This window comes from Manis pentadactyla, chromosome 5, assembly GCF_030020395.1.
Source record: "Manis pentadactyla isolate mManPen7 chromosome 5, mManPen7.hap1, whole genome shotgun sequence".
Lineage (NCBI taxonomy): Eukaryota > Metazoa > Chordata > Mammalia > Pholidota > Manidae > Manis > Manis pentadactyla.
The window spans coordinates 6,942,765-6,955,929 of record NC_080023.1 but is presented as its reverse complement, the minus strand read 5'-3'; the positions used below and the strand labels follow the sequence as shown (position 1 = coordinate 6,955,929).

General features: G+C 51.4%; 1 protein-coding gene and 1 long non-coding RNA gene across 3 annotated transcripts in view; one reads left to right on the top strand and one right to left on the bottom strand.

The window, feature by feature from the left end:
* SLC2A9 (solute carrier family 2 member 9) overlaps positions 1 to 13,165 on the top strand; it is a 203,934-nt gene that overhangs the window by 85,013 nt on the left and 105,756 nt on the right. For both annotated transcript variants that reach the window (XM_036921115.2, XM_036921117.2), the window contains one exon: positions 12,820 to 12,952. In XM_036921115.2, the coding sequence (XP_036777010.2) occupies positions 12,820 to 12,952 (133 nt within the window). The remainder of the gene's footprint in view (positions 1 to 12,819; positions 12,953 to 13,165) is intronic.
* On the bottom strand, positions 8,436 to 10,487 carry LOC130683764 (uncharacterized). The gene is made up of 3 exons (XR_008997684.1): positions 10,316 to 10,487; positions 10,066 to 10,217; positions 8,436 to 9,508 (listed from the first exon to the last, which is right to left on the bottom strand). It is a non-coding gene; the product is annotated as an uncharacterized LOC130683764 (long non-coding RNA).

The window sequence follows — 13,165 nt, the reverse complement described above, 5'->3', positions numbered from 1 at the left end:
CCATGCAGCCACTGTCTCCCTGAGGTCCCGCCACTCCCGCGGAGCTTTAAACAAGAGAAGGGTGGTTCTAATCCCACCAAAGAAACTGCACTCTGTTTTCCTTCCTGCTGCTAACGTCCCACTCGCTCCTGAGCGCTCGCTTACTCCGTCCCCTCAAACAACACCTGGACTTCTGGTTCCGACTTGTTCTGCCTTGGGAAGCCTTGAATGGTTTAGAGTCTGAATCATGAAAGAACAAATTTGAGGGTTAAGAAAATGCTAACCATCTTTCCGTTAAGAATGAATAGCATATTTCTTCAAAGCAAAAATATACATTCTATTTGTGCTTTTCTTATCCTGGTAGTTTAACTCCTAGGAATTCCTGTTTAGCTGCTGTTCAGCCACACCCTGGAGACTACGTTCTGACTAAGAGTTATCCCAGTGACCTGAGGGAAGTTCACCAAAAAAGGAGCTATAGATGCTGGAAGTAGAGTCACACCAAGCCTTGTTCCCCCACCAAATAAGGCACAACCATCACCACTCAAAAACATTACAAAATGAACCAGTGTTACACGGACATGGGCACCAACATCATCCACTCCCCTGGCAATTCTGTGCAAGAGCTGAGAGGGCAACTCAGGTGTCCTGACTGTGCCCCCAGGTGCCACCCCATCCTACTCAGAGATGAAAGGAAGATGATAAGATAAGGAATGCCTGTGGGAATATTCTAGACTGTGCAATGAAGCATGAAATCAAATAAAAGCTATATATATATATATATATAGAAAGGAATATTTAAACTGCCTTTATGTGCAGAAGACATGTTCATTTTTGTAGAAAAATCCGAAGATTAAACAGAAAAAGTCAATAGAACTGATATTAAGTCTAGTCAGGTCACAAGACGCAAGGCCTGTAAGTAAGATCAACTGCGTTGGGTTGTCAGGGAAGGCTTCTCTGAGAGGTGTCGTGGACGGTGAGCTCTGAAGTCGGACGGAGCAAGCTTGCAAAGACAGGGGTGAGATCTTCAGGCCGAAGGACAGCACAGGGAGAGATGAGCATGGCTGGTTTAGGGTGAGAAAACACGGCTGGGCTTCTGAAGTGAACTGGGGAGGGTGGTAGAGACAGAGGTCAAAGACAGGGGCCAGATACAGGTTGAAAAATGGCCCAGAGACCTCTGCTTGCATCCTTGATTAATCCTCTGCCTTCAACTACTAAGAACCAGACACAACATATGAAAACATAGTTTTTAAATGTTCAGTCAGTGCAGGACAGTGGTCCTGAGGGAAGGAAAACAAGATGGGCCCTACAGCTGCCCCAGGAGACTACGGGGGAGGAGGGGGCTACAGAGTAAGAGGGGGCAGAGGGGAGAGAGAATGAGAGCACCCTGGATATCAGCAAAGCGACCTTCTCTTTTGTTGAATGATGATCCGCACACACATCAGAGGAAATGACCTGAAACAGGAGAAAAAAGATCAGAAAAAAAGCAAGCCGAACAATATCAGGAGGTCACGCACACCTGGAACAGTTCCAGCTAGCTGGAGTGGAAAGACCTCCTAATATACAGGCATGGAGTAGAGTCCTTATAAGGGTCCAGCCTCAGTGGCGGAGCCACGTTAACCTGGAATAAAGGGTGTTCAAGACCCATCCCCCCAGCAAGGCTGAAAAGCTTCTAAATGAACAAATCTACCTCAAGGACCTTAACTGCATCCAAGAACAACACGATGCTGTTTAAAGGAATACAACAAAATCCCACAATTATGTGCAGTTTACAATGAATAAAAAGTTCACATTGAATAAAAAATTACCAGGCATACAACTAAGCAAGAAAATATAACTCATAATTAGGAGATGAATCAACCAATAGAAACAAAACTAGAAACTCCAGAGATAATATAAATGGCAGACTAGGATGTTAAAAAAGCTATTGTAAGTACATTTCATGTAGTAAAAGATAGAGTAAAATACAAACATGAGAAGAATGGAGGTGTAAACAAAGACCTGAGCCAAACTTCTAAGGATGAAAAATATAATACCTAATATGAAAAGCGCACAAATCAGGGTAACAGTCGACGAGACACTGTGGAAGAATAGATGAGCAAACTTGAAAATAGAGCAATAAAAACTATTCCAAATAAAACACAAAGAAAAAAGATTGAAAAAAGACTCAGTCTGATAGAGACCTCTATGGAAAACCTAAAAAGCTATAGCTAACATCACATTTAATTGTGAAAGATTAAATGCTTTTCCCCAAGATCTAGACCAAAATTAGAACAAAATATTCATCAATACTATTCAGCATTGAACTAAAGTTTCTATCCTGTGCAATAAAACATGAAATAGAAATAAAAGATATACTGTTTAGAAAGGAAGATTTAAAACTGCCTTTATGTGCAGAAGGCATGTTCATTTATTTAGAAAAACCCAAAGGAAAACAGAAAAAGTCAGTAGAACTGATATTAAGTGTAGTCAGGTCACAAGACACAAAGTCAATAGGTAAGATAAATTGTGTTTATATGTGTTAGAAATGAACAATCAGAAATCAGAAAGAAATATCATTGGCTATATTGTTAAAATATGAAATACTTAGGGGTAAATTTATCAAGATATGTATAAAATGTACAGTGAAAACTAAAAACAGGTAACAAATATGATCTATCTAATGAAATAGATATATCATACTCACAGCTAGAAGAGTTAATGTTAAAAAGTCGACTCATCTCAAAGCCATCAGTGAACCCAATGCAGTCCCAATCAAAATCCTTTCAGATTTTTTTTGGGGGGAGGGGTAGAAAACAGATGAGTTGATTCTAAAATTTATATGAAGATTAAAGGTCCTAGAATAGCCAAACCATCTTCAAAAGGAAGAACAAACTTGGAGGAGGTTTTATACCATCTGATTTTAAGACTACAGTAATAAGTACAGTGGAGTAGGGCAGAATGATAGAAAATAGATCACTGGAATAGAGAGGGAGGTTAGAAATAGATCTAAACATATTTGGCAGTGGATTTCCTACAAGGTGTCAAGATGATTCAAAGTGGACAGAATAATCTTTTCAATAAATGGTGCTGGAGCAATTGGAATCGCATATGGGAAACAGTGCCCGGAGGGGATGGACGCTGAGCCTGTTTAGCAATGGCAGGAGGGGGCAGGTGGTCTGGGCTCCCTGGTTCTCTGCTCCTCTCCCTGAGAGAGGATTGGCTAGATGAACAGGGCCGCATGGCCATGTCTCTCTGGGAATGTGCATAATCTTCAGACTTTTTCATGTTCTAGGAAATGCATGCTTTTAAACTACACTTTGTTTCAAGTAAATATTACGTTTTCAACTCAAAGAGCTCGGTTTTTGGAAATGTCTCCTAATGAATGGCCCGTTGCCCAAACTCCAGATCCTAGCCTCACTCCTTAAACAGCAGGGACTCTATGGCTTCAGATACCATGCCAGGGTGTCACACAAATATTTATTTAGAATCTGGTCTGTCTAGAAGGAACAACAGAGCTGGCCTCGTCCAGTCTCCTCATTGGACTGATGGGAAAACTGAGGCCAGAGGGCAGTGACCTGCTCAAAGACACACCACTAATGCATAGCGGTAATGATATTGGTAGCAGTGCTGACAGGTGCTCGCATAGCACCGACTGTGACAGTCCAAGCGCTTTACACATATTAACCAATCAGTCACAACAACCCTACTGAGTAAGTACCACTGCTCAGCATCATACTCATTTTGCACGAGGAAACTGAGGCACAGGGAATTTAAGTGACTTACGCAAGGTTACTCTGCCAGTGAGCTGTGGAGCTGGGATGGGAATGCAGGTGTCCTGGCTGCTGAGGTCGTGTCCTCCGTCATTATACCCGCCACCTTCCCAGGGGACCCTGGGCCTCTGGCTCAGAGGAGGCAGACCTGCCATCCCAGGACCCCCACCCCCCACGCCAAGACCCGGGACCCCAGCCGTGCAGCTGCTCTCGCACGCGGTCAGTGCTGCGTCACAGCCAGCCGGTGGCTGCCCTGGAAGCAGCTTCGCAGATGGGTGAGGGTGTCCTGTCCTGCAACTCTGCAGGAGTCCCGACACGCCCCCAGGAGGTGACATCTGAGCTGGTTTGAAAGGAAGAATTTCCAGTTTGCCAGGCAGGCCAGAGGAAGTCAGAGGTCTCCTAGGCAGAGGGAACAGCGTGTGCGAAGGCTCAGAGGTGTCAACCAACGGGAGTACTTTCAGAGGCCCGGGAACCACGGGGGACAGGCAGGACCCCAGGGAGGAAGTTGAGGCTGTGGCGGCCACACAGACCATCTCAAATGCCAAGCTGAAGAGTTTGAGCTTCATTCTTGTAGTTTCTTTCCACCACAAGGTGTGGCCTCCCCTTCTCAGCCTCCCAGACCCAGCCTGCGCACTGCTGGCTGGGAGTCTTCACCCACCCAACCAGGCTTGTCTCAGGCCTCCACCCTGTACCCACTCCCGCATCCACGCACTGGAATCGGCGGCCCGGAGGGGGGTAGCTCGTGTACCCGTAGCTGGTGACGGAAGCAGGGCCAGAAAACCATCCTCAGTTGGAGATCTCTGCACTCTCCTGGCTTCAGGCTCCTCCTGACATGTAAGGTATTTAAAAACGAAGAGGAAAGGGGAGGTTCTGCCAAAGGCCCTTCTCTGAGGAAAATGACAGTGCCACGCGGCTCCTCTACTCACTGAGCACAGCAGCCCCCCGACCCCCGGGCCAGCCATGTGCCCCACAGCCTTATCTAAAGGGAGCACATGGGAAGCAAGACAGCCGATGCAGACACCCACTGGGAAAAGTGAAAACAGGGCAGGGGGCGCTGTGCCAGGCCCCCACTGTGTCCTGCTCCTGCTGTTATTGTCGCACGCCTGGCCTGCCCATCAGGAAGTGTCCTGGGCATGAATGACAAGGTGAATGAGTTAAGGGAACGAGGTATTAGCCTCACTGTGAAAATCCAGCCTCACAACATATACAAGTAAAGAATCAAGGGTGCTCAGAGGCAGAGGGGAAGGGTGCAGAATCCCAAAGGTTGCGAGACAGCGCCCCAAGAGGGCAGGGTGCCATCCTCTTTCTCGGGAGCTGGGGGGTGCCTAGCAAAGGGCCATGAAGGGTACCTGTGTTCTGGTATCTGAGCCCCAAATAGCTGGACAGGCACCCTGAGCAGGAGAGAGCACAGCAGGGGGGGCAGTGGCTCATGAAATTAAATGGGCCCCCTGAGAGTGGGAACGCCCCTCTCCAACTCCTAGACTTTGTGTGCTCCACCCAGACAGCAAGCCCCAGGCCCAGGGGCAGCCATCCAACCTCAGACCCACTCTTGACTGGAGTGGCCACTTACGTTGGCTCAGGACCACAGCAAAGGGGAAAAAGAACCAGTATCTATTGTCTCCCAACCAAGAGCCAGGCCCATGCTTAGAACAGCACCTCCATCAACCTCATAGCAGCCCTGAAGTAACCTCCGTGTTAATCACTGTCCTCATTTTCTAGCTGAGACGACTGTGATTAGAGAGAGAATAAATAATTTGCTCAAGGCCCCATAGCTCGCAAGTAGAAGAACCGGAATTTGAACTTGGGTTTGACCCCAAAGCTAGTGAGGCTGTGAAGGGCAGAGACAGAGATCCAAGGTCACTGGTAACCAGGGCTGGTCCCTGGCCACCGACAAGCAAGCCTCACACCTTACACATCCCCAGAAGCAAGGTCACCAATGGGAAATCCAGTTCACACGGGTGTCCTTGTACTTTTATGAGCCTTAGAACAAACCACACTTCTTTATCTTCCTCTCTTGAGTTCCGTTTGGAGGACACTGATCTGATGGCAGATGAGCCACATGAGGGATGTGGGAGGAGGTGGCAGACAGATCCACGGCGTGAATGGGTTTGAACAATGACACCCAGGATGAGTCCTCTAGGACACAGAAGGCTCACAAAGGGATTAATAATGGGCCACAAGTTCAGGAAGCTTTATTTAAAAAAGAATGGTGCTTGAGAACCAGGCGAGCAGAGGACACCGAAACCCTGTGAAAAGCAGAAAAATGTTGTAGGAAAGGGAGATGGACCTAGCATTTCTTACAGAAAGCAGTGGGTTGTATGCAGGGGCTTCACGCACATCTAGAGCCCACAACAGTGTTCTGATTGCTGAATGTTAAGCCCTTGGAAGGTAATTTCAGTATAATTTCTAACACAGGAAAATGAAGGGATAATCATAAAGCCTGTGTTCTTGACATCTCTGTTACTGTTGTTGAATAGAATCAGACCTTGAATGCACACCAAAAACAGCGATTCTAGAACAACACATTTGCTGCAAGGACCTGAACTGCCTCGGCAGCTGGATTGTACCCTGTAGGGTTGGGTGGCATTGATTTCTGCATCTCGAGTAGAGATGGAGGCCGACCAGCCCATCTGCAAGGTGGTGGTGCAGACACCGTGAGCCCACGGTCCCCCCCTGGGGCTCTGTGAAGCTAAGGCCAGCAGGGACCCTGTCTGGAAGGTGGCTTCTGGGGATGGTGAGGTCAAGGGGTTCCATGAACATTTGTGGGCTGCTGCCATTTCCCTGGTGAGACCCAGCTCACAGACCAATGAAGAACATGCAAACATTTCACGAAGTGTCCTTTCGGAAGGTGAGCACAGTTTCTGCACCGTCTCTCCCTTAGGGAATGGCTGACACCTGCACTGGCGCCTGGCCCTGCTGGAGTCCTCAGGAGTCCTAAGGCTCATGTGGATCTGTCCTCAGGAGCCACTGGAGCTGAGCTCGGTGATCTCTGATGAGCTCTGTATAGAACTTCTGTAGGCCAGCAGGCCTGGGTCAGCCTGCTGTATTCTGCATGTGCATTCTCTACTCAGCCTGCCCCTGCCATGAGGGGAGGGGATGGGGGATTGCTCTGTTCCGGGGACCATGTGAGATCGGGAACAGCCTCGGGAGGAGCCCCGTGCAGGCATCAGGGGGGCCAGGCTCTCGTCCAGCTCTACCCCCAGTTTCTCACATGACCTTCCATGAGTCGCCTGACCTTTCTGGGTCTCAGTTTCCTCTTCTACAGAATGGAAATTATAATAATACCTCAGAGGGGAATATTTGTGGTCTTTTAGCCTTTTAATAGGATACCATGTAGGGAATTTTAGCATTAAGAAATGAAGAACTTTAAAAGCAGGGTGTGAGTTCTTGCAGGGGGTGTCTATCTCTAGATGCAGCATTGCTTACCCGTGCCATTCATCTTACCCAGCATGCATTCAGCCAATAAGCATTTACTCAGCACCTGCCATGTGCCAGGCACTGGGCAGAAACATGATGGCCACGGCTGGGGTGGCCCTGAGGAGCTCAGTCAGTGGGAGAGACACAGCTGTAAAGAAATACGTAGCTACCCAAGATAACAGGTGCTTTCATGGAAATCTGTACCAGGTGTAGATGGCATCCGCAGGAGGGAATGCTGGATTGGAAGGACAAGGAGACATTCTGTAGATAAGCAGCAGGAATTCCTGGGAGAGGGAACAGCATGTGCGAAGGCTGAAATTGGGGTGTTAGACTCACGGAGGTTCCCGGATCAGTAGGACCAGAGTGAAGGAGCACAGGGCTGGTGTCTAGCCAGAAGCAAAGCCAGAATCGCCGCAGGGTTCTAGCAAGACAGAGCTTTGTATTCCTGGCTGAGAGATTTGGTCTTGATCCTGAGAGCAATGGGGAACTGCTGAAAGGTTTTATAGGAGTGATGTAGAACATCCAATTCATATTCTGGAAGGATCTGAGCCTATGAGGGAATGGAAAGAAGTGCAGGAGCATTTGGGGACAGTTAAGATGCTATTGTAAGAATCCAGGCAAAACATGGTAAGAACCTCCCCTAAATCAAACGCTAGCAAGAAAGGAGAGGAGATGCGCATGAGAAAGATGCAGGAAACAGCGGACAGGACCAGACGGGGGCAGGCAGCAGCTGGAGGTGGGAGGCCGTGAGGTACAGGTGGGAGTGGAGGTGACCGGTAGGTTTCTGAATCAGATTGCAGACCAGGTAGAGATGGCCCAGCTGTGATCAAGGGGTAGGCATGGGTGGGCTGGGAGGTGGAGGCGCTGTGTTGAGGTAGGGGCCCCGGAAATTACCAGCGGGGCCGATAGGAAGCTGGAAATGAGGGTTAGAAGCCCCAGGAACAGGTAAGGGCGGGACATGGAGATTCGCAGCCACGGGCCCACAGAGGTTAGGTTCCCCAGGTGAGACCCTGAGATGGAGATTTGGGGGCAGGAGGTTGACTGCGGGGTGTGTGCTGATCGGTGCCTGCTGAGGAGTAAAGGAAGAGGGACTCAGGGGGAGGAGGTGGCGGCAGAGATCTCGGCCGACCCACGGGACCTCTGGGCCTGGGAGGGCCCATCAGAGTTGGCCCATTTTTAGACGGGGACATCAGCCATTACTCTGTGGGAGGGTGGATAGCCTTGGTGGAGAAAGCATTTTTCAAGGGCACATTCGGGCAGATGCAGCTGTGGCCCCATAGCCAATAGCAGTCCCAGAAGTGGGAGGATGACCCTCAGTCCTGGGCCATCCCCACTGCCTACTGCAGGTAGAGGGGAAGCCTCAGGACAGTGGCTCTCAGTTGGCTGTCACTGGAGCCACCTGCAAAGCTTGAACACTCCAGGGCCACACCCCCAGACCAATGAACCCCAAATCTCTAAGAGTGGGAGGCAATGAGCCTCAGCAGTTTTCAAACATGCAGATAAGTTTAAGGACCTCTGCGTCGGGGGAAGCATTGGAGACAAACAGCAAGAGGGCTGGGCCCAAATCCCTTGGCTGTTCACAGCAGCAGGAGAGGTGTCCTCAGAGGCAAGGGCCAGGGGATTTCAGAATGAAGCAAGCAGTCGCCTTCATCAAGAGCCTAAGGGGTACCAAGCCTGGGGGAGAGGCGTGACTCAGCTGTTCTCAAACGTTCCTGGAGCTGGTTTTTATCAGGTATGGGAAGGAAACACATGAGACAGTCTTTCAAAGAAGTTTATTACTCATAGTTCCCAAAGGGAGGGCGTGTGCCACCCATTCAGGGCCACAGGAGGAAGCACAGGGTCAGTCATGAGGCAGAAAGAGCGAGGCAAGAGCGTGGCTCAGAGCTTTTCCGTAGTTTCTGCAGGATAGAGTGGGTGCAGTTTGGGCAAGCTTGAGCTAGTTTGGGGCCACACGGTCTGTGACGCTGGGCGGGCTCTGAGCTACAGGGGCTGCTCTAGCTGGTACCTGACTGGAGGGTCACTCAGTGTGGGAGACCTGGCTTCGTGGGTGAGAGTCACATAAAAGTGGCCCCCCACCCACTGTTTGGTTTGCACCTGAAAGGCTTGCTCCCAGGCAGGTTGTTTGCTGTCTAGGGATTAGCCAGCCCTGGAGGGTCAGCCTCTCTCTGGGATCAGTGAGGATCCAGATGCCAAAACATCATAAAACATGGAAAATGAGAAGCATATTTATGCCCCTGCCCTGTGGGCCCTCGGCTTGGAGGTCAGTAGGCTGACCTGGGTTTCATCACCCGTGCTGGGTGTGACACTCACAGCAGGACATGGCAACCTCGGCTCTGCATTCCTCAGGGCTGCAGAGGAGGGGACTCCCTACAAGACAGAAGAAGATGCAAACTCCTGGTCAGAGAGACTTCAGGGGGAAGGGTGGCCCCAGAGAGGGGACCCTCCACAACTCCCTTGAGAGAAGGAACCCCAGCTATCTGCCAGCCCCAGAGCCCCGACCCAGCTCCTCCCAACTCTGATCCCCGCTCTCTGGACCTGGAGGGTCAGATGCTGGCTAGCAGTGGGGTGGGGAGGACAGCAGGGAGGAAGGAGAGGAAAAGGCATGAGAAGCAACCATCTACACCCGCCGACACATGGCTGCTTTCCCCTGCAGGCTCCAGCCTGAAGCAGGCTTGGGCTGGGGAATCAAAAATCGGTCATTCAGTCAGGTTCATTTTGATAATCATTTTGAAACTGTGCCCTTAGGACTATCTGGCCCCTAAGATTGAACCCCTGGGTGGGCTGGGAGGTGGAGCCTCCCACCTCATGCCCACAGCTGCCTTGTGAGGGGGCACTGCCTCCAGCAGCAGGGGGCATGGGCTGCCCGGGAGCCTGCCCCTGGCGACGTGGGCACCAGCCCCCTTCGCTGTGCCTGCACCACTTGCCTGGGCGGGTCAAGGACTTGCTGTGCTGTCCTTAGTAAGAACCAGACTTGAGGTAAGATGGATGGTTCCAACTCTGCTCCAGATCTTTAGCTGTCTCTTCACGGGCCAGGTGGATATTGCTTATGGAAAGGCCCGAGGTTGTCTGTAGCTTGGGGAAAATAGAACCTTGAAGTCTGTTTTGAAAAAGGAAACCTTGCAGATTAAAGAGCAAGATAATCAAGTTAGTGCAAAACCCACTCACTGTACCTGAGGGGGCTGACAGTCATCGAAGCCGACAGGATCTGCAGTTTTCTTTCCTCCCAAGTGAAATCAGCAGGTGTAGGAGCTCTGCCTCCATGCCTCACCACACACCCCGGGCTCTGAGTAGCATCAAAGACTCAACAGGATTGACTTCCCACAGGAGCTCCTGGTCCTGTGCTAGGCGAGTGATAGGCATGCTTTAAAACATGCTTTCTTTTTAGAATAGCTCCTGACAAAGAAAAAGGTTATCTCTGCAAATGTCAAGGGGTCTGTGTGACAGTGTTCAGGTGTCAGAAAGCTCCTTCTTTTCTCCAGCAGAGAGCTACTGAATAGCTACTATGTGCTGGGTCCTCGGCGCCATCCTGGGACCAAGAGCCTGGGAGCATGTCCGGGCCCGAGGCAGATGGAAAGAGATCTGATTCCCTGGGTCTGGTGGCCTCATGGCCCCTTGGCCACTGAGGTACTTGGGGTCAGGCTGTGTGGATAAGAACTCAGTTCTGGGGGTTCAGTCATGCAGTGTGACTAGACTGTGGCCCCGAGGAGCCCTTTGATCTCTCTGTGCTGCAGGAGATGTTTCTGTAAAACGGGGGCTGGTGTGGAGATTCGAGGAGATCGTCTATGTTATGTGATTCTCCCAGTGCTTAATTATAAAAGCCACGCCTCCCTGTTGAGTGCTCCCAGTGTGTGAAGCCCTACGCCGAGCACGTATACACCTCACTCATTCAACCCTCCCAAAGTACGAATACGCACTCGTGTTACCCCCATTTTACAGATGAGGAAACTGAGGCACGAGCAGTATGACCCTTTCCCCCAAGTCACAGAGAGTGGGGGGTAGAGACAGAATTCAAATCCAGATTGCCTGCCCACACACATGCCTGTGCCCTCAACCCCCCACTCGAGGCCTGGCCCAGGCCTCAAGCCAGCACTCATGAGTGTCACCTGCTCTGTCCTGAGCAGAGGGGACGTGTATGTTCATTATTAGATGTGCCTATGTGAAGGACTTTGTGCGGCCTTCCCTACATGCAGTGCATCATGACCATTCCCAGCGTCATTTCAGTCGGTCACATGCCATGATGTGGGCTGAAACATTCCGCTTAAAATGATCACCTGCTCACAGAGCAGTCATGCTTCTCTTGGCAGAAGATGGGTAACAATCCCTCCTAAATATAACACCTCTCCCTGTAGCTGGCTAACCTTTCCAGGAATCTGCCGACTCCTGCTGGGCGATGGTGAAATCAGAGGAGATTTGTGAATAAAAATCATTATTACATGCAGAATGGGGGCACCAGAGAGTCAGGGCCTGACCATTGCCCTTTGGCAGCCACTTTTCTGCCCTGAGTTCAGGGTCCCTCGTGTGATCTGACAACTTACTCGGGCTTCTGCAGCACACGAGGCTTGGGAGAACATTCTGGGGCCATTCTGTATCCTGGGAACAGCGGTCAAGAGCAGGCACAGGGCCTGAGCCCAGGGGCACTGCCAGAGTGCATGGCCAGAGGCCAGGGACACATTCCCGTCAGACCCTGCGGCTGGCGCTGCACCTTCGCCCAGTGCGCGAAGTCTTTTCAGGCCTGCGTGTGTCTGCTCTTCTCCTCGGCTGCCTCCTCTTATTTTCTTAGGAAATAAAACATGTCAGGAGTCCAGCACTGGGCATTTTTCTTTTTGCCTCTCTCCCCCTCGCAGCCATGGTGTTAACATTCTCATCTTTCGGAGGCACAGGAGAGAGTCATTTGGAAATCTGGGTGAGAAAAAAGCAGATCAGGACAAACGGCCTTACTGGGCCTAGCAACACAGGCTCTAGGCCACGTTTAAGCTGAATTAGAGGTGAAGGGTGCTGCCTGAATGACTCAAAGTGCCTCCTGAACAGTGAGTGTCATAGGCCAGCTTGCCTCCCACCACCCCTTCATCCCCGCCTAAGAGGCAGGCTGCCCGGGCCCCACGCTCCCGTCTGCAAGAATGGGGAAAGCTCTCCCACTGCCCTTCTCGCACGTCTCACAAGTGCGTTGGATATCGCAGGCCTGGGGGGCATCTGGGTGGTGGTACCTGCATAAGCAGTTGTTCCCTCTGTGTGCCCACCAGGTGCCAGGCCCACAGTCAGAGAGCTGTCTGGACCCACCCCCATGGCAGCCTGCGTGGTGGCTGTGGCTGGCCCCATTCCATGTGGAGAGAAGGGGATTCTGAGCGGCCATGAGAATGGTTTCCAAGGCCACGCAGCTGGGAAAGCACAGCCCCTTCCGGCTCACCATCACGACCAGGGGCCATGGTGTCAGCTGGCCCTCATGTCCCCTAAGTGGCCTTGGCCCCCGAGCCCCACAGGTCACTGCCTCGCAAGTGGCTCTGTGGATTCACTGACCTTGTGCATGGCGAATAGGGCCGGTGCAAGCCAGTGTCCGCTCCCCCTGTCACCCCTTGTTTGTGGGATCACACTGGTGCAGAAGGAGGGCCAGTTTGCAGAGAGCCAAGCCCCAGAATGAAGAATGAAGCCACGCCCACTCACGGCCATCTCCCTGCAGGAGAGCACCTGGCCGTACCTGTTTGGAGTGATTGCTGTCCCTGCCGTGGTCCAGCTGGTGAGCCTGCCCTTCCTCCCTGAGAGCCCACGCTACCTGCTCTTTGAGAGGCATGACCAGGCGGGAGCGGAGAAAGGTAGGGGCCCTTGGCTCTCCCAGGCAGCTGCACCCCTGTCCCCTGGGCTCAGCACTGTGCTGGGCCCAGGCCTGTCCCTCTTGGCAGGTGCCCTAGAACACCCTATGAGGCTCCCTCTTCCCAACAGCCTGCTGTGGGTGGTGCAGGGAAGGGACACAGATCACACAGGGGGCTTGGAAAAGCCAGATGAGACCAGTGCCCCCTCCCCTCTGT